The sequence below is a fragment of the Pipistrellus hanaki genome (assembly GCF_964339955.1).
Source record: "Pipistrellus hanaki genome assembly, chromosome: 5".
NCBI lineage: Eukaryota > Metazoa > Chordata > Mammalia > Chiroptera > Vespertilionidae > Pipistrellus > Pipistrellus hanaki.
In genome coordinates, this window is record NC_140507.1 from 90192109 (window position 1) to 90212584 (window position 20476).

At 58.2% G+C, this 20476-nt stretch overlaps 2 protein-coding genes across 2 annotated transcripts; both read left to right on the forward strand.

Annotated features, from left to right (window-relative positions):
- The first annotated feature begins 1791 nt into the window (after positions 1–1791).
- On the forward strand, positions 1792–3846 carry GJC2 (gap junction protein gamma 2). Its single transcript, XM_084886781.1, has one exon. It carries the CDS (start codon positions 1803–1805, stop codon positions 3012–3014), a length of 1212 nt encoding a protein of 403 aa, XP_084742907.1. The 5' UTR covers positions 1792–1802; the 3' UTR covers positions 3015–3846.
- A 7260-nt stretch (positions 3847–11106) lies between these two features.
- Positions 11107–20078, forward strand: IBA57 (iron-sulfur cluster assembly factor IBA57). The gene is made up of 3 exons (XM_084885195.1): positions 11107–11774; positions 18313–18653; positions 18967–20078. The coding sequence occupies exons 1-3, from the start codon at positions 11434–11436 to the stop codon at positions 19356–19358; spliced, it is 1074 nt and encodes a 357-aa protein (XP_084741321.1). The 5' UTR covers positions 11107–11433; the 3' UTR covers positions 19359–20078.
- The last annotated feature ends 398 nt before the right edge of the window (positions 20079–20476 follow it).

Consider the following 20476-nt stretch of genomic DNA (forward strand, 5'->3'; position numbering starts at 1 on the left):
CCAGGAACCCTGACTACCCTCTCTTCCTCCCCACCTCCCACCAGGGAGAGGCCAGCTGCATAAAGAGGGCCCGGAGCCCGGCTTGTCTCTGCCTCTCCATCCCACACCTGCCCACGCTGCCTCCAGGCCTGCTCAGGAGGGAGGGCCAGGAGAGCCGGGCACTCAGGGGTCTCCTTTCCCAGACTACCCAGGAGCAGGTACGGCCTTGGCTGTGGGAAGGTGGGCGATGGAGCGGGTACTGGCCGTGGCTGTGGGAAGGTGGGCATTGGGAGCAGGTACCGGCCGTGGCTGTGGGAAGGTGGGCACTGGGAGCAGGTACTGGCCTTGGCTGTGGGAAGGTGGGCGATGGAGCCGGTACTGGCCTTGGCTGTGGGAAGGTGGGTGATAGAAGCGGGTACCGGCCGTGGCTGTGGGAAGGTGGGTGATAGGAGCGGGTACTGGCCTTGGCTGTGGGAAGGTGGGCACTGGGAGCGGGTACTGGCCGTGGCTGTGGGAAGGTGGGCATTGGGAGCAGGTACTGGCCTTGGCTGTGGAGCAGGTATGGCCTTGGCTGTGGGAAGGTGGGCGATGGAGCGGGTACTGGCCTTGTCTGTGGGAAGGTGGGCGTTGGGAGTGGGTACCGGCCGTGGCTGTGGGAAGGTGGGCATTGGGAGCAGGTACGGCCTTGGCTGTGGGAAGGTGGGCACTGGGAGCAGGTACCGGCCGTGGCTGTGGGAAGGTGGGTGATAGGAGCGGGTACTGGCTTTGGCTGTGGGAAGGTGGGCGATAGGAGCGGGTACTGGCCTTGGCTGTGGGAAGGTGGGCGATGGAGCGGGTACTGGCCTTGGCTGTGGGAAGGTGGGCGATGGAGCGGGTACTGGCCTTGGCTGTGGGAAGGTGGGCGATGGAGCGGGTACTGGCCTTGGCTGTGGGAAGGTGGGCGATGGAGCGGGTACTGGCCGTGGCTGTGGGAAGGTGGGCGATGGAGCGGGTACTGGCCTTGGCTGTGGGAAGGTGGGCATTGGGAGCAGGTACTGGCCTTGGCTGTGGGAAGGTGGGCATTGGGAGCCGGTACTGGCCTTGGCTGTGGGAAGGTGGGCATTGGGAGCCGGTACTGGCCGTGTCTGTGGGAAGGTGGGCGATGGAGCGGGTACTGGCCTTGGCTGTGGGTGTTGGGAACAGGACTTCCTGCAGAGAGGTGCTGCTGGGGGCTGAGTGGGGTGGGGGCCAAGCATGCATGATGGCTGAGGCTGTGCAGCCCCCACACTCTGAGTGAGGCTGGCCTCTGTTTTCTTGGCGACCCCATGAAGCTGGCTCACCCAGTTGACTCCCCGTGGCTCTCAGGGCCTAGGGTGGGGTTCCCAGACGTGAGGGGTGGGAGAGGCTTGCACAGAACCAAGCTTTCCTGGGGAGCACAGGAGGGGCTGGCTGCACCGGAGGCCACTGGGACCTGGGTCAGCAGGGGTGAGTGGTCCACGGAGCAGCACAGCCTGTTGTCCATCAGCATGGGGTCTCTCCTTTGCCAACCCAGGCCCCACCTCTCTGTACACACCCCAGGGGCAGGGGGCAGGGGCCAGGGGTGGGAGCGGGGCTCCTGGAGGGGCTGTTCCTGCAGCGGAAGGCAGCTGAGTCCCCTCTGGGGCCCTGGACTCCTGCCCCTGTGCTCCTCCGGGCCATGGGGTTAGCTCTAGTCCCCTCCCAGGGTGGAGCTCCCCTTTTGGTCCTCAGGTCCTGCCAACCCCCAGCCCCACAACCCCTCCCGCCCCCTCTCTCCCGCCCCTGGCTGAGCTCTGCTGTGGCCGCAGGTCCCGACCCGCGCCCCTATGACCAACATGAGCTGGAGCTTCCTGACGCGGCTGCTGGAGGAGATCCACCACCACTCCACGTTCGTGGGCAAGGTGTGGCTCACGGTGCTGGTGGTCTTCCGCATCGTGCTCACGGCCGTGGGCGGCGAGGCCATCTACTCGGACGAGCAGACCAAGTTCACCTGCAACACCAAGCAGCCGGGCTGCGACAACGTCTGCTACGACGCCTTCGCGCCCCTGTCCCACGTGCGCTTCTGGGTCTTCCAGATCGTGGTCATCTCCACGCCCTCCGTCATGTACCTAGGCTACGCCGTGCACCGCCTGGCCCGCGCCGCCACGCGCGAGCGCCGCCGCGCGCCCCCGCCGCCGCCCGCGCCCGCCCGCCCGGCCTGGCCCGAGCCCGGGGACCTGGGCGAGGAGGAGCCCATGCTGAGCCTGGGCGAGGACGACGAGGAGCCGGGGCCGGCCGACGGCCTGGGCGCGGAGGACCCGGCGGAGGCGGCGAGCGCGGCCAAGGGCCTCGGCGGCGGGGACGCCCAGGCGGCGGGGGCCCCGGGCGCCCACGGGCCGCACGACGGGAGGCGGCGCATCCAGCGCGAGGGCCTGATGCGCGTGTACGTGGCGCAGCTGGTGGCGCGGGCCGCCTTCGAGGTGGCCTTCCTGGTGGGCCAGTACCTGCTGTACGGCTTCGAGGTGCCGCCCTTCTTCCCCTGCAGCCGCCGGCCCTGCCCGCACGTGGTCGACTGCTTCGTGTCGCGGCCCACGGAGAAGACGGTCTTCCTGCTGGTCATGTACGTGGTCAGCTGCCTGTGCCTGCTGCTCAACCTCTGCGAGATGGCGCACCTGGGCCTGGGCAGCGCCAAGGACGCCGTGCGCGCCCGCCGCCCCGCGCCGCTCGGCCCCGGCCCCGCGCGCCGCCCGCCGCCCGGCCCGCCGCCCGCCGCCGCCGGCCTGGCCTTCCCGCCCGACTACAGCCTGGTGGTGCGCGCCCCCGGGCCCGCCCTGCGCGGCCCCGCGCTGCCCGCCCTGCGGGACCCGGACCGCCCGCCCTGCCCCGGCCTCCCCGCCGCCCGGGGGCCCCCGCGGGCCGGCGCCTCGGCTTCCGGCTCGGGCAGCGCCACGTCGGGGGGCACGGGCGGGGACCAGGGCCGGCCCGGCGCCAAACTCAGGGCGGGCTCCGAGAAAGGCAGTGCCAGCAGCCGGGAGGGCAAGACCACCGTCTGGATCTGAGGCCCCGGCCCGGGGCTCGGCCCTCCCTCCGCCGGCATCGCCTCGGCTGGGGACTCTGGGATGAAGCTGGGTAGGGCCGCGCTGGACACAGAGCATCACCTGCCGTCTCCTCCTCCTGCTCCTCCTCGGCTGGCCGACCTCTCCCCTGGGAAGGGCACCCTCTGCTCGTATCACTAGCCCTGCCCACCGGAGCCCTCTCTCCCAGTTCTGGTCCGTAAACCCTGAGGAGTGTGCTGGACTGTGGCTAGGGCACTGCCCCCGCCCCCATCGCCCCCTGCAGAGCCACCTTGAGCCTCTCTGGCCCAGGTGCCCAGTCCTTCCCTCAGCTTCCCTGGGCCCGGCCAGCGCCCCAGGACAAGGTCTCTGAACAGAGGGTCCAGCCTCCTCCCTGCTCCCTGGCAGCAGCCCAGATATGACCCCAGAGGTGCCTGGCCTGGGCGTTCGGGGTACAATGCTGTCCCCACTCCCCACTCCCTGCAGCAGCCAATGGGACTCCTTTCCCAGCATTTTACCCCCCCCCCCTTCCCCACCCACATGCTGCTTCCTGCAGAACGGAAGCAATTCCGAGTCTTCTTCCTACAGTAGGGGAAACCGAGGCAGCCCGCAGCTGCGTCTCCTCCCTCCTTGGCCCTTTGGGCACCAGCTCCTAAGCTGCCCATACTCCTCCCCGAGTGCGGGGCCGGCCTGCATCCTGCCCGGGGCCCCGCCCAGACAGATGGGCGTGGATTCGGCCACGCCCTCTAAGCTTCGCGCTACCGGCTGGGCCCTTCCCCTGGGACGTCAGTCTGCCTTGCTGCTGGGATCTACAGGGTGGTGGCCAGGAGCTGCGGCGTTGGCCGTGTTGGGGGAAGGGGCTTAGGGGCTCCTGGCCAGGGCCTCTCTGCCCTGCAGCCCCTTCCTAATTCAGACACAGCCTCCCAAATAAAAATCTAACTTTTGTTTATAACTGTATGTGTGATGTGTGTGTATGCACAGGTATGTATTTATGTGCATGTGACCTGTGTGCACATGTCCTGTGTACAAGCACATGCATACATGTATCCCTAAGGTGTGTGCAAACGTGTGCATGTCCATCACTGCCTCCAGGTACACAGCTAAGCTCTAGGCTAGCCTGGAGAGCAGCTCCTGAGACACGGGGTGCAGCTCAGTGCCAGGCAGAGGCCAGGTGGGCCCCTCCACTCACATGGGTGGTGAGAACGAAGAGCAGTCCAGGCCCGACACTCAGAGCCAAGGTTGGCCTGTGGCTCAGGGGACAGCGGGGCCCTGCTGTCTCAGGGGAACTTTGATGAGGTGGCTTTGGTGAGGAGCAGAGGTGGGCAGGGGAGGTGGGGAAATCGGCTGCTGTCTGCGAGGAACCACCTGGGTCTAGACTTCGGTGACCTGCTGCCTTCCCTCAGGCCCGGCTCAGGTCCTGACAACCTCTCCTGGCTGGAAGCCCTCTCTTTGCTGCCCCGGGGACCAAGCCCTGTTGACGTAAGAACAGTCAAACCTGTCAAGAATCTTTGTGAGTTAATATGAGCCAAACTGTCACCAATTGCCGGGAAGCAGAATCACAACGGATTGGGATAATTTCCCAGAGCAGTGCTCCGCAAACTGCAGCTCACGAGCCTCGGTTTGCCTCTCTGTTGACTAATGAGTTTGCCAACCACTGCTCCAGAGAATGGTGGTTTTTCACCTGTTTTAGTTACATCAAAGGAGGAGATGTAAGTGGGTTACATGAAATCCATTGTGATAGGTTAGGGAGGCAAGAGGAAGCCAAGGGCGGGGGAACCCTGGGATTGGATAAAAAGTAAAATGGTAGACACATACTTCTTTTACTTGGGTGCAGGATAGTTAACAGTCAACAATTAACATGATAACAATGACAATGAAGGAATTTGTGGTCTCTGCCCTGGCTCCCAGGGTATTCGGTTGTGCTCTGAGGGGTCCAGAAAAAGGGAAGTTACAAGTTACTCTGACATTTCAATGATATGTTAGCACAAATGCAAAAAGACAATAAGCTCAGTTAAGGTAAAGCTTGACCTTGTCAGGGAAGATACCAGATTCAGATGTAACTGCCCACAATAACTGCTTTTAGTTGAAGTTTCATTTCAGACCATCCTGTGCGGTTACCTTAGGTCCCTGAGTTTGCATGACTGCCATTCAGGCCTCCCCTGAGCGTGTCAAGTCAGCACATGGCCCCTTTCCTCCACAGCTCCAAGGCGGGCCTAACCCTGCCCCTAACCTCAGCCTGCATCAGGTCAGATGCCACCTGTAAGCTGAGTCCCTCTTCCGTGTGGGGTCAGACTGTCTGAGCACCGCCCCTAGGTGAGCCCCTTCCTAGACAAGCCTGCCCCCAGAGGCACCCCACCTCCAGGCTGAGCCTTGTCCCTAGGGGAGCTGCACTTCAGTGGAGACTGGCATCTTGAAGAGCCCTCTCCCTGGGGAGCCTCGCCCCAGGAAGTCATGGAGGGTGACTCCAATCTGGATCCAGAGCTGGGACATACAGCTCATCTCCCTAAAAGAATTTGGTCCAAGCAGTCCTGGACTTAGGACTGTGATCCTGGCTTTGTGGTCACCGAGGGAGACTAGGTCCCTGGGGTTGGGGCAGTGCTGTCTTGCCATCCCTGGTTTCTACGGGTAGTATCGGGCACAGTGAGTGGCGGAGCTGGTAGTGATGGAACGCCTGTGCACTCTCTCCCTGGCCCCTCCTTGCTTCCATGTCAGTCCCCTGCAGCCCACTCTCCTCTCTGGCAGAGGCCCTCAGGAGCTCAGAGAAATGGGTGGGCATCTGGGTGGGGAACAGTGGAACTTGGGGTTCACAACAGCCCTAATGGCTGCAGAGGGCAGCAAGGAATGCAGGCCTCTACTCCCAGCAGGGACGGGAGGCTGGCCGGACCCTGAAGGTCAGTGCTCCTCATGTGATGGTGAAAGCGTCTAGAAGGGGTGGGGAGTGGGGCACGGCCCTACCAAGCAGATAGGAGAGACACTGGGCAGATTTGTGTTTGGGGAAGAACATTCTAGATTCGAACATTCTGGACAGGATGTCTAGACTTTGGTCTTCTCCTGTCCTTGGACTTGGACTCAAGTGGAAACTTAGGCCACTGCTTCTCCTGAATCTTGAAGATGGCAGATCCCGGGACTTCTGAGCCTCCACCACTGCATGAGCCAATTCTTTGTAACACATCTTCCTCTGTAGATCACAAGTTGATACTGTTTCTCTGGAGAACACCCAGGAATACACACCCCACCAGCCAGAGATGGTTAGAGGGCACCCCCGCTGAGAGGGAAGGTGCAAAGGGAGGCTCTATTCTGGAATGGATCTCAGCTCAGGCTTCGTGACAAATACCACTGGCGGGGCTTACACTGACATTTCTCTCCCAGCCTGAGGCTGCGAGTCCAGGATGCAGGTGTGGGCGGGGCTGGTTCCCCGGGGGCCTCTGTCCTCGGTGTTAGAGGGCCATCTCCTCCCGTGTCCCCACATGGCCGTCCCTTTGAGTGTGTCTGTTCTAATGTCCTCCTCTTGTAAGAACATTAGTCATATATGAGGAGGCCTCGTTTCACTTTAATTACCTCTTTAAAGATCCTATCTCCAAAAACAGCTCCATCTGAAGTCCTCCACCTGAAGGCACATGCCCATCTGAAGTTGCGATCGCCGCAGGGCAAGGCAGAGGCCTCTGTCTCTGGAACTTGGGGGCTTGCATGCGCCACCTGGGTCCTGTCAGTTTTGTGAGGGTTTTTGTTTGTTTTGTTTTTCACTAATATATTTTTATTGATTTCAGAGAGAAAGGGAGAGGGAGAGAGAGATAGAAACATCAATGATGAGAGAGAATATCAGCTGCCTCCTGCACATCCCCTACTGGGGATGGAGCCTGCAACCCGGGCGTGTACCCTTAAGCGAAATTGAACCTGGGACTCTTCGAGGTTCTATCCACTGAGCCAAACTGGCGAGGGCTTGTGAGATTTCTTTGAAATATGTTTTTATCGATTTTGAGAGAGGAAGGGAGAAGGCTAGAAAGATAGAAACATCGAGGAGAGAGAAACATCATTGATCGGGGCTGCCTCCTGCACATCCCCACTGGGGACTGAGCCCACAACCTGGGCATGTGCCTTGACCGGGAATCGAACTAGTGACCTCTTGGTTCATAGTTCAGTGCTCAACCACTGAGCCACACCAGCCAGGCAGTTTTGTGAGCTTTTGAGGGTGGTGTCTTAGGTTCTGTTGTCACTGGTTGTCCTAGGCCTGAGGTGCCAGCCTGGGTGTCATCCATGGTCCCGTCTCTAAAACCAGTTCCTTGATGCTGGACACAACCTCCACCTCATGCCTGAGCTGATACCTTAATGTGGTGGGCCATCTCTCACCCAGACATGGTTTTTGAGATGCTCAAAAGTCTGTTAACTCCAAGAACTGGAGTCCAGTCCAACCAATAAACCCCTTGTGTTCACTTAGCTACTTAAAAAACAAACAAAAAACAACATAAAAATCCCTCTCCGTGCCCCTGTCAACCTGGGATAACCGTGAGGATGAAGGGCTGAACCTGGGCACAGAACGGCCCCCCCTGCCCACCCCGTCTGCCCGCCTGGCTCAGGAGCAGGCCAGCAGGGTAAGCCTCTGTGCCTCGTGGGGTCCCTGGGCCGCGTTGGTCCCAGGCCCAAGCCGGGGCAGGGTCAGCCCGGGGCGCAGCTGGGGCAGGATCAGATGGAACGGCCTCATCTCATTCCCATCCGTTTCCATGGCTGGAGCCAGCTCCCCATCTACTCAGGGGGACTGCAGAGGGCTGCAGGGAGGGGTGCTCTAACACCCCCAGAACGGGGCAACTTCCTTATCCTGCCTTTGGGAAGGGAGGAGGCCACGAGGAGAGAATAACAGGAAACCACCCCTGGCTCAGCAGCATCTGGGAAGTGGGGTCACACCCCCACACCCGCCATTTCCCAGCTCCTAGCTCCCCACCCGTCCTGATGACTCCAGTCCTGTGGCCTCGGAGGCAGGAGAGCGCACATGTGCATCTGGCTGCAGCCCCAGCTCCCTGGGAACCTCCTGAGGCCTGGCCACCGCTCCTTCCAGAGAAGCAGTGGGACTGAGAAGGGGCAGCAGTTGGGTGGTGCTCACATGCCAGGCTCCCTAGTGTCAGGCTGGGCAGGCTACAGCAGAGACCCAGGAAGGCTTCCTGGAGGAGGGGCCGGGAGCAGCGCTGGCTGGCAGACTCCGGGGTGGTGGAAGGTGCTATCTATTCCATCCACTGAGGCAGACACCAGCCTTGGCGGACGGAACAGACAGCATTGCCTGGTGGGGAGGGGCTGGAATGTTCACTTGACATTTTTTAGTCACTGCACTAAACAGCCCAGGTAGTGAAGCAGGCCAGGGAGGTCCCACGTGGCCCCAGGCTGCCTGCTGGCCCTTCCTGCAGCAGGGCCGGGGGGAAGCAGTTTGCCCTGCTGGCTGGTGTACAGGCTGATGTGAGGCTGCAGGAATGCGCCCCCACCCCGTGTTGTCCTCAGGGGCTGGCGGGAGGTGCTGGGTCACCTCTGGAATGCCCGGTGGCAGAGGAAGACCTCCTCCACGAAGGGCCAGTGGTCAGGGTCGCCACATACCAGGCCTGACTGGCGGGTCACAGCCAGGAAGCCAGCTGGGTGGGGACGGAGTGTCTGGGGGCTCTTGGCATGCTGCCTGTGCCCCTCACCACGCAGTTGGCCCCGCTGGGAAATCAGAGTTTGGACAGCACAGTCCCCAGAGGGGGCCAGCCCCACAAGAGGGAGCTGCACAAGCAAGGAGATAGCAGACCGAAACACTGGGCAAAATGTTGACAATTGGTGAAGGGTGGTACAGTTTATTACTTTCACAATTTCTGTAGGTTAAATATTTCAAATAGAACGTTGGAGAAATGCATTCACAGCTTTGTTGAGAGGTGGGATCTGGGCCCAGTCTTGGAGTGGGGCAAGTTGTGTGCTCTTGGGGAGCGGGCAGAGGTGGGAGGCCAGCGATGGGGCAGAGCTGACTCTGACGAGCCCGGAGGGGAGTGGGGCTGTGAGCTCTGTGAGGGAGAGTCCAGGTGATACGCGGGGACCTCATGGACACAGGGGTGTGCAGGCGAGCCGAGCCCGGTGAGCTGGAGCGATGGGTCTTTGGGGAGCCGTGGGGGTGAGGCTTGTGCACACACAGTTAGACTATCAGACATGCTGGAGGGGTGCCCAACAGACTAGGGGCTGGAATCCGGGAGTGATGCCTGGCCTGCAGGCATGACTTGGAGCACTGGTTTGTGGACACTGAAATCAGGGGTCTGGAGAGCTGGGGGGTGAGTGGAAGCGGGGAGGCTCCAAGGGGACACTCCTGACCCCACACTACAGGCCAGCATGGTTCTGCTCTGAAGCTCTCTGACCAGCAGACCTGGGTGGAAGTGGCAGTGAGAAGGGAGCCCAGGCCAGCAGATGGGGGAGCAGGAAGCAGGTGAACACAGCACAGGAGGGGCTGTGGCACTTGTGGCTGGTTTCAGTCTGCCATCTTGCAGTTTCCTGGGTAGACCAGTTGTGGGTTTCAGGAACAGTGAGTTATTTATAGGCTCTCGAAGTTTCCCTTGGGAGGGGAAGCAAACAACTGATTGGGGAGCAGGCGTTTAAAAACTGTGCTTGGTGTTAAGGGCTGAATTATGAACCCCAATATCCACTTGTGGAATCCCTATGCCCAGTGTGACAGTACTTGGAGATGGGCTTTAGGAAGTGATTAAGGTTAAATGAGGTGATAAGGGTGAGGCCCTGATCCCATAGGACTGGTATCCTTATATGAAGCGACACCTGGAGTAAGTGTGCACACTAAGAAGAGAGAGGCCCTGTCAGAAACCTGCCTGACAATACTCTGATCCTGGATGTCCAGCCTCCCTTCAGGCTGTGAGGGAGATGGCCTGTATTTAAGCCACCCAGCCTGAGGTGTTTATTAGGCATCATGAGCTGACTGAGACACTTAGGAGACAACATGGAGATTTCCTGCAAAATTAAACACAGAATTCCACTTAGGGTATCCAGCAATTCCATTTAGGGTATTTACCTGCGATACTGTGACTTACAGTGGAAGGTATACACTGAGTGGCCAGATTATCATGACCTCTGAACGCATAATAACCTGGCCACTCAGGGTATATTTGGTCTTGTATTATTCCTGGTACAGAGCTCCTAAAATCATTTGAATCTCTTGTTAATAAGAACCATAAAGGAGTCTTTTCTTATATTAATGAAGTGACTTTTGGAAAGCCCTAAGGATGGGGGCTGGATACCAGGGAAGCCAACCAGGGTCAGTTCTGCCTCCCGACCTCCAGGGAAGAAAGAGGTGCTGGAGATTGAATCAATCGCCAATGAGCGGCGATTCAGTCACTTTGTGCCAGTGTGAGGGAGTCTCCGTCAGCTTCCTCAGGGGGTCTGGAGAGCTTCTGAGTTGGTGGAAGTGTGGAGAGGCAGGGAGAGTATTGGGCACAGAAAGCATGGAAGCCCGTCCCTCGCTCTTTCCCACACCCTGCCCTGCGCATCTTCCATCTGGATGTTCTGAGCTATATTTACCAGAAGCTGGCAATATTAAGTAATGTTCCTCTGGATTCTGTGAGCCACTCTGGCAAATTAATGGAACGCAAGGAAACGGTTGTGGGAACCTCAAGTTAGAGGCTCTGGCCCTTCACCTGTGGGAAACCCAGCTGAATTGCTTGAGGCATGGACCTCCTGAGTGCGCACCTTTGGTGATCAGAAGTGCCCTAAGTGAAAGGAGTGTGAGAGTCAACAACACACAGGAGTGGATTTCCATGCACAATGCCAAGAGCAGAGTTTTAAAGAGATATCTGCACACCCATGTCAATGCAGCACATTCACAATAGCCAAGGGGTGGAAGCAACCCAAATGTCCAGCATCGAGTTAGGTAAACAAAATGTCAGGGGATGTTATTCAGCCTTAAGAAGGAAAGGCTGTGGATGAGCCTGGAGGACATCGTTCACAGTGGCATCAGCAGTCCCAAAAGGATAATACCACATTACTTCTCTCATATGAGTCCCCAGAGAAGTCAGGTTCACAGAGAGAGTGGAGTGGGGCAGGGGGATGCCGCCAGGGGGTGAGGAGAGGGGGACTCCAGTTTGATGGGTATGATGTTTCCATTTGGGAAGATGGGAAAGTGCTGGATGGCGGGGATGGCTGCAGGACACTGGGGATGCGCTTACTGCTCCTGAGCTGTGCACCTGGAGAGCGCGGAGGCGGCAGTAAGCCAGCGGAAACTGCTCAGAAAATCCACCGCAGGCGGGAGCCCGGAGCGGGATCCCACGCCGGCGGGCCGGGCGGGGCGAGGGGCTGACGACCAGCCCGAGGCCCCGCCCATCCATGTCCCCGCACTTGTCCCGCCCGCCGCCAGGGGCCGCTGTGGAACCCACCCGTGGCCGGGTCGCTCCTTCCCGCCGCCGCGCTCGCACCCAAGATGGCGGTCGCAGCGCTGTTCCGGGGCGCGGCTCCAGGGTGTGGCGGGCCTGCCTGGCTCTGGCGCCTGCGCGCGACCTCAGGGCACCGCCTGGCCTCTGGCTCGAGCGGCCACGGCAGCGACCCCGCAGACGGCGCGGCCTGGGCCTGCTTCCCGCTGGGCCAACGCGCCCTGGTGCGCGTGCGCGGGCCGGACTCGGCCCCTTTCCTCCTGGGGCTGCTGACCAATGACCTGCCGCTTCCGGTTCCTGCGGACGGTGCGGCCTCGCCCCCCGCGCGTGCGGGCTACGCCCACTTTCTCAACGTCCAGGGGCGCACGCTGTATGACGTCATTCTCTATGGGTGAGAGCGGATTGTGGGGAGAAAGGGAGCCAGGGGAGGCGCACCTGGGGGAAAGTGGGGAGTCAGAGGGAAGCGGACCACCCAAGCGAGGGGTGCGGAGCTGGGAGGAGGAGCATTTATGGAAGGGCACCGGAAGATGGGCGGTAGCCTGGGGGAGGGCTTCCGGCAAGGCTTCCTAGGTGGGGGGAGGGGCACCGAAGGGCCGGCCCTCAGGCGCTGTGGTGGTGCTGGTGGTGGTGGTTCTGGTGGTTCTGGTGGTGCTGGTTGCTGGGCGGCCCTGCACCTGCCCTTCCCTCCGGTTCAGTCTTGCCCCGGTCGCCCTGTCTTCATTGCACGGAAAAGGGAGCCACGGCTGCAGGGAGTGGCTTCTGCGTGACCGGCTTGTGCCACGACTTTCCGAGTTCTGCGGTGCCCTCCGCACTTCCCTCCCAAATCTCCCCATATCCAGTGATACCCGTGTTTGGTGTTTTACATCAACCCGGCGACATTATCACGACCCGTTATACGAGCCGGTCCTGGGCCCGCCCACTAGCGCAGTTCCAGTGTGTGGGGAAGCATGCTGGGCCCGGGAACCCCGTGTCCCCTCCGGTGTGGGCGCGGCTGCCTCTTTCTCGTTGGACTCGCAGAGGAGCTTGTTGAGAGGTGGACACTGCTGGTGGACTTGGACTCATCAGAGCTCTGCAAGTGGTCTTACCTGATGGTGTGACTGGAATAAAACTTCAGGTGCAAAGTTGCCACTGAGAATTGTGAAACCATAGCCTGTCTTCCTGAGCTGGCATTTCTGTTGAGAAGCTAAATGCCGTGTTTTGGAGCCATGAAAGCTTGTAGAGCAAGCATGTCAAACTCGTGGCCCGCAACGAATATTTAAAAAAATATATATATATTTTTGATTTTTTACAGAGAGGAAGAGAGAGAGTTATAGAGAGTTAGAAACATCAATGAGAGAGAAACATCGACCAGCTGCCTCTTGCACACCCCCCACTGGGGATGTGCCTGCAACCAAGGTACATGCCCTTGACCAGGAATCAAACCTGGGACCCTTTAGTCTGCAGGCTGACACTCTATCCACTGAGCCAAACCAGTTAGGGCCCTCCATGTCTTTTGATGGCTTATGATAGCTGATTTCTTTCTTTTTTTTTAAATAAATTTTTATTGTTCATATTATTACAAGTGTTCCTTCCCCCCCCCCCATTCCCGCCCCACCCTCTGCCCTTTCCCCACTCCCCATTGTCCTCATCCATAGGTGCACAGTTTATGTTCAGTCTCTTCCCACATTCCCCTGTCCCCTTTTCCCCAAGAATCATTAGTTCACTCCCCTTCCATACCTCTGATTCTATTATATTCAACAGTTACTATTGTTCATCAGATTTTTTTTTTTTTTAAATTTCCTTGGTTTTTAGATTCACTTGTTGATAGTTACGTATTTGTTGTTCATAATTTTTATCTTTATTTACTTTCTCTTCTGAAAGAACCCCCTTCAGCAATTCATATAATTCTGGTTTGGTGGTGATGAACTCCTTTAGCTTTTTTTTATTTGTGAAGCTCTTTATCTGACCTTCGAATCTGAGTGATAGCTTTGCTGGATAGATTATCTTTGGCTGTAGGTTCTTGCTATTCATCACCTTGAATATTTCTTGCCATTCCCGTCTGGCCTGCATGGTTTCTGTTGAGAAATCAGCTGACAATCGTATAGGAGCTCCTTTATAGGTAACCACCTGCTTAGCTCTTGCTGCTTTTAATATTCTCTCTTTGTCCTTTGCTCTTGGAATCTTAATTATGATTTGTCTTGGTGTGGTCCTCTTTGGATTCCTCTTATTTGGAGTTCTGTGTGCTTCCTGGACTTGTAAGTCCAATTCTTTCCCCAGGTGGGGGAAGTTTTCTGTCACTATTTCTTGTTGATCCCTTTTCATATCCTCATAGGTCTCATTTATTTTATCGGCCTTTTCTAGGATACTCTTGAAAAACCTTATAAGTGTGGTTTTGAACTCTATATCCAGTCGCTTTTTGTCCTCCATTTCTTTCGTTTGTGATCTATTTGGTTTAGGCATTTTCGGAGGCAGCTTTTCTGATGGGGTTTCAGGGTGGAGCCTACAGCCTTGGCTTCCCTCAGCCCCGCCCTATGCGACTCCTGAGACTCAGGGTCCTTCAGTACTTGTTGTAAGCACCTCTGAGAGAAAGGTGCCCTCGATTTTCGCCTGCTACTAAACAGTGTAGGCTCTCCCGCAATGGGCCCGAAACTGGGGTTCAGTTCAGTTGGAAGTGGAGTTGGAGATGGCGTTCAGAGCAGTCTGGAGCCCCTGTCTCCTTCCCGCCAGGACAGTCCTACGGCACAGCCGGCCGTCCCTTGTGTGCGCGCCTCTGGGACCTCCTTTCGCCGCTTCCCCGGGTTCCGCCTTACAGCCCAGCTCCCTCTGGATGAGCCTGGGTCCCCGGGGTCTGGCCTAGAACGGGGGTTCAGAGCAGTCGGGGGCCCAGCACAGTCGGAGTGTTTATCTCCTTCCCGCTTGGGAACGCCAGCCAGGCACTCGGCCTCCCTCCTCTCCGGCTCCGTTCTCTCCGCGCGCCACGTGTCTCCGTACCTTGGGCTTTTACAGCTCCTCCGCGCTTCCTTCTGGTTTTCTCCTTGCTTCTCGTTGTAGAATTTCCAGTCAGTCGACTTTTGATAGCTGATTTCTTTGTAGTGCCAAATAATACCAGTTGTAGCACAGTTTATTCATTTGTTCATCTACTAAAGGACATCTTGGTTGCTCCAAAGTTTTGGCAACCAAATATTTATAAAATATTTATGTAAAGGGTCCCCTCGGGAGTTCAATTGGGAGAACAGGAGTTCCGATCACTCACTATGATGTGCACTGACCACCTGGGAGCAGCGTGGAACATGGCAGGTGACCAGCAGCAGCAGGCTGCGGTGGTGGGGTGCTGAGGGAGTGAGAAAAGGAGGAGGCAGGGAGGCGGGAACCTGATCCATCCTGATCGCCAGCCAGGCCTAGCACCCTACCTGTGTATAAATTTCGTGCACTGGACCTCTAGTCATATATAATAAAAGCATAGTATGCAAATTGTCCCCTCGACCAGGAGTTCATCTGGGAGTTTGACCAGGGAATGGGTCCAACCTGAGGAAGGGAGGGAGGCCCAGCTGGCAGCCACTAGGGACTTTACCAGTGCACAAATTTCATGCACTGGGCCTCTAGTTATGAATAAAGCTGCTATAAACATCTCTGTGCAGGTTTTTGTGTTGGCATGTTTTCAACTCCTTTGAGTTAATACCAAGGAGCACAATTGCTTTTAAGAGTATGTTTAGTTTTGTAAGAAACCTGTCAAAGTGGATGCACCATTTTATATTCCACAAGCTCTTGTTGCCCTATATCCTCACCCGTGTTTGATGTTATCAGTGTTCTGGATGTTGACCATGCTAATAGGTGTGTATTTGTGACCATTCGTGGATACCCATGTGACCTTGAACAAGATGGAGCTACTCTATCACCACTAGGCTCCCTTCTTGCCATCCCCTCAGCCCTATAGACCCTTCCCTGTTCTCTCTCCATCTCTGTGATTATGGCATTTTAGAAATGTTATACAAATGGTCACTGCCCATAATGTCCTTCATCTTTGTCCAGCTGGGACCAGTGGTCCATCCTGTCTCCTTGCTGAGAAGTATTCCATTGAGGGGACGAACCACAGTCTGTTTAACCTTTCTCTCACTGAAGGGCAGTTTGGTGTCATTTTTTACTATCTTATATAATAAAGAGTAATATACAAATTGACTATCACTCCAACACATAAGATGGCTGCCCCCATGTGGGCACAAGATGGTCACCACAAGATGGTTGGCAGGGGAGGGCAGTTGTGGGCAATCAGGCCAGCAAGGGAGGGCAGTTGGGGGTGATCAGGCCTGCAGCAGAGGGTAGTTAGGGGGAAACTAGGCCTGCAGGGGAGGACAGTTAGGGTGGACCCAGGCCTGCAGGGAAGGGCAGTTAGGGGCAACCAAGCCTGCAGGGGAGGGCAGTTGGGGGTGACCAAGCCAGCAGGGGAGGGCAGTTAGGGGTGACCAGGCAGGCAGGGGAGGACAGTTAGGGGCAATTGGGTTGGCAGGGGAGCAGTTAGGTGTCAATCAGGCTGGCAGGGGAGTGGTTAGGAGATGATCAGGTTGGCAGGCAAAAGTGGTTAGGGGCAATAAGGCAGACAGGCAGGCAAGCAGTTGGAATCCAACAGTCCTGGATTGTGAGAATGATGTCCAACTGCCCATTTAGGCCTGATCCCAGTGGCCTAAACAGGCAGTCGGACATCTCTGGAGGGATCCCAGATTGGAGAGGGTGCAGGCTAGGCTGAGGGGACACACACACACACACACACACACACACACACACACACCCCGTTTATGAATTTCGTGCACGGGGCCTCTAGTTATGGATAAAACTACTAACATTTGTGTACAGGTTCTCGTGTGAACACAAGTTTCCATTTCTCAGGTAAGGGCCCAGGAGTGCAGTGGTAGCTGATGGTAGTCTCAGGTGGTAGTTGATGTTTAGTTTTATAAGGACCTATAAACCCTTTTCTGGAGCTGCTGTACTTATTATTCCCACCAGCAACATTCTGTGGTCAGCTTCCCACAGCATCGCCAGCATGGGGTGGCCGTTTTATTTTAGCCCCCCTGACCACCTAGTGCTGAACCTGCTGGATTTAGTGTTTTTTTGTTTGTTTAAGAGAGAGAGAGAGATTTGTTTCACTTATACATTCATTGGTTGATTCTTATATGTGCCCTGATCAGGGATCGAACCTACAACCTTGGTATACTCAGAGATGCTCTAATTAACTGAGCCACCTGGCCAGGGGCTGTCCCTGCTGGTTCTGATTTGTGTTTGTGACTGAGGAGTGACACTGAACTTCTTTTCCTGTTCTTATTTGTGTCAACTTCTCTGAACTCTTCTAGCTGTTTCTTCTGGCTGCTCATCTGACCTCATTTTTGACGTTCTGTGAGGCCATGTGGAAGGTGAGGGGTCAGCCTGACTTGCTGTGGCAGGTCCTCCCCACCCTCCTCACCCTGTTACCCTGTCTGTAGTGGTCCTGTGGCAACTGGTTATGTGAGACAAGTGTGTGGACACCACAAGGTGTGTGCCGCTGAGATCGGGCAGCCAGGTGATAGGCTCTGGGGAGGGTCGGGCAGCAGATGATGCCCCTCACTCTTTTCCCTGCTCCTGTCTCAGCTGCCACCATTCTGGGACTTTGCTCAGTCCACATCTCTAACCTGGACCCCAGCTGTGCCTGGATGGCTCCACCTAGCCCCGCTGTCCCCCAGCCCCACGCTCTAGTGCTGCACTAGCCTCTCCTCTGCTTATCCATCTGGTCAGCGCGTCAGAGACCTGGGGGCATTGTGTGGCTGTGGCTGCCTGGGGTGTGGGTTAGATGGTTCTCGGGTTTGCCTTGGGGAAGTGGGAGGTGTTGTGGTTGGGTGTGGCCTCGGCGCTCCAGAGGGCCCCCTCCCCACCCCAGCCCCAGGACCCTGGCTTATGGTGGCTTCTGGGGCTGGGGGAGGCAGATCTGTCCTTAGGGCGGGTCAGCTCCTTTCTGCCTCACCTTGAGTGTCAGCCACAATCTGCTGGCCCTTGGCATGTGCATGTCTGTGGGTGGGAGGGGTGTGGAGGGGTCCTGCGGTGGCTATGGGGTCTCCTGTGTGCACCGCACTGCACAGTGGGAACAGAGGATTGGGGAGCTGTGGCTGGGTTCTGCGTGCTGGTCCCCACGTTGTGACACCCTGTGAACCCTGCCCCATACTGTTATTGGTGGAAGTGGGGTTCTTTTTTTAAATTTTTAAAAATTGATTTTAGAGAGAGAGAAAGGGAGAGGGAGAGAGAGATAGAAACATCAATGAAAGAGAAAAATCAATTGGCTGCCCCCTTGCACACCCCCAAACATGGGACAGAGCCTACAACCCGGTCATGTGTCCTGACTGGGAATTGCACTGGTGACTTCTTGGTGCATGGGTCAATGCTCAACCACTGAGCCTCACTAGCCAGACAGGAAGTGGGGTTCTTATGCCCCCAAAGGAAGATGAAATAGGAAGCTTTATTTCTGTACAATTACATCCCTGCGTTTCCAAAGTCCCATGTCCCTTCGTCCACTCATGGAAGTGTAGCTGGGGTTTCAGTAAAGCTAAAGCAAAGCGGTGTCCAGAGTTCCTTTCTGTGTGGGAGCTGGTCCAGTTCAGCATCAGGCTAGTTACAGCCCCTAACCCATTGTGTGTGGGTCCCATGGCAGCAGGAGCAAAGGAGCCCCACAAGAGAGGGGATTGTTTGTCCCAGATCTCTGTCCTCCTCGCAGTGGCCACACCCATTCTGGCCAATGACTTCTCCCGGTGTGATCGCAGGGAGAACCTTCCCTGTCACCAGCTCTACAGGGCATGCGTCTGTCCGCCCTGTGTCCAGTCCCTTCCCCAGGGTTTGCAGGGAGCATGCCTATGATGTCTGGCCTCCCCGTTGCCCCTTTGCTGTTAGTAATTACAGGGTGTCAGCACCACAAGCAGTGCCCGTTCCTCCCGCAGGCTCCCGGAGCACACTGACCCCGCTCCTGCCTTCCTCCTGGAGTGTGACGGCTCGGTGCTGGGCGCGCTGCAGAAGCACCTGGTGCTGCACAAGATCCGGCGGAAGGTCACGGTGGAGCCATGCCCTGAGCTGCACGTGTGGGCCGTCCTGCCGGCCGCTCCTCAGGAGGTGGGTGGGGCCGCGCCACTGCCCGAGCACCAGGGCTCTGCCATCCTCGCCCGGGACCCCCGCACCACCCGCATGGGCTGGCGGCTTCTCAGCCAGGACAAGAGCCCCGCCCCGGTGGCCGGGGGCAGGCTCAGGGACGTCTGCGACTACCACCGGCACCGGTATCAGCAAGGTGTGGGGGCACTGGGACCAGCGGAGACTGACCGGGTGGAATGGGAGGGGCTGGAGTGCAGGGCCCAGTGAGACTGGGAGGCGCAGGGAGGAGCCAGTGGAGTGGGCATGGCAGGGGTCAGAGAGGAGGCCTTTTTTCTGGCAAGGAGGACTGAGGACCAGACAGCCCCTCGCCAGGGGACAGGGAGGTGGTGGCCGGCGGGCGGAGGATGGGGTGCTATGGGGGAGGAGGGGCCGTTCTGGTCTCCCTTGGCTGAGCCCCAGCTCTGCAGGACACCTCAGCCTCACCTTGTTTCTCCCTTTCCACCCCACAGGTGTCCCTGAGGGGGTCCACGACCTGCCCCCAGGGGTGGCCCTGCCGCTGGAGTCCAACCTGGTCTTCATGAACGGAGTCAGCTTCACCAAAGGCTGCTACGTGGGCCAGGAGCTGACAGCCCGCACCCACCACACGGGCGTCATCCGGAAGCGCCTCTTCCCGGTGCAGCTCTCGGGCCCCCTCCCCGGGGCCGGCGTCCCCCCTGGCGCCACGGTGCTCACCGAATCCGGACAGGATGCCGGCAAGTACCGGGCGGGCCAGGGGGATGTGGGGCTGGCCCTGCTGCACTCGGAGAAAATCAAGGGCCCGCTCCACGTCAGAACCCCGGGGAACGGCCGGGTGGCCCTGACTGCATCCGTGCCGGACTGGTGGCCCACAGCCCCCAAGTAGCCGCCGCCCCCGCGCCCCCACAGAGGCCTCTGTCCCTGCACACCTGGAAGACATGCGTCCGTGGAAGGTCCCGAGTGTTGGTGGGACTCCTGCGGCTGCGGTGTCCAGCTCACCATGCGTCCACCTGAGCCCCGCCTCTGCTGGCGGCTCTGTGCTGGGGGAGCCGGAAGCAAGCCTTGCGCCTGCCCCCTCTTCCAGCGTCCAGACAAGGTTCCAAACCATGTGCCTCTGGAGGCCTTTGTCCACTGGCCAAGGACAGGAGTGAGAGGCTGTGCCTGCGGGTCTTCCCCCGCCGCCTGCACCACCAGCCTGCTTCAGGGCAGGCCTGGCCCCGAGGCGGTGCGGCCAGGGCGGGCAGGGGCAGGTGGGGCATGTCTCCGGTCAGGGATCACATGTGGGGGTGCGGTGGTCATGTCGGCGGGTGGAGGCACGGCTGCCCACAGGCACCACAGACAGTTCTCCAAGTGCTCCTCCGTGCTCGGCGCTGCCGTGGGAGCCCGGCACCATTTCCAGGGCACTCCACTCCACAGCATCGGCCCTGGTGGCTGGGCAGCCCTCCTCCCCCCGAGCCTGTGTGCAGAGAGAGCGCTGTGTGGTTCACCACCGCTGTTATGCCCAGTCCCCCTTTAGCCACATGCCATCCTCCCACTGCAGTGTGACTGACGTTATGGGTGCCCCACTGTGCCCCAGAGTGAAGATTAAAGTTTGACTTACAAGCGGCTCATGTGGAATTCATTTTGGTGGAAGGTGCTGGGACGTTGTTTTGTGCAGACTAGACATGTGGAGAAGGTCTCCCTCGGACAGCCAAGCACACCAGATAAAATAGGTTAGCAGAGTTCCAGTCCCAGTTGGACTGACAAGCAGGTCTGAGGCCGGGGTTTGGGGGCTCGGAGCTCTGGTCTGAGGCCCAGGGCCAGGAGACAGCCAGGCCCACCCGGGAGGAGGGCCACGTGGGGAAGGAGGCATTGTGCCTGGCACAGTGTCAACCCCCTGCCGAGAACCTGCAGCCGAATGTAGGTGTGGAGTTGCCTCAGGGAGCGATGGGGAGCCTGTGAGGGGAAGGGGGCCAGAGTGGGACTGGGCATTGCAGGTGAGGCAGACAGGGGTGAGGGAGATGG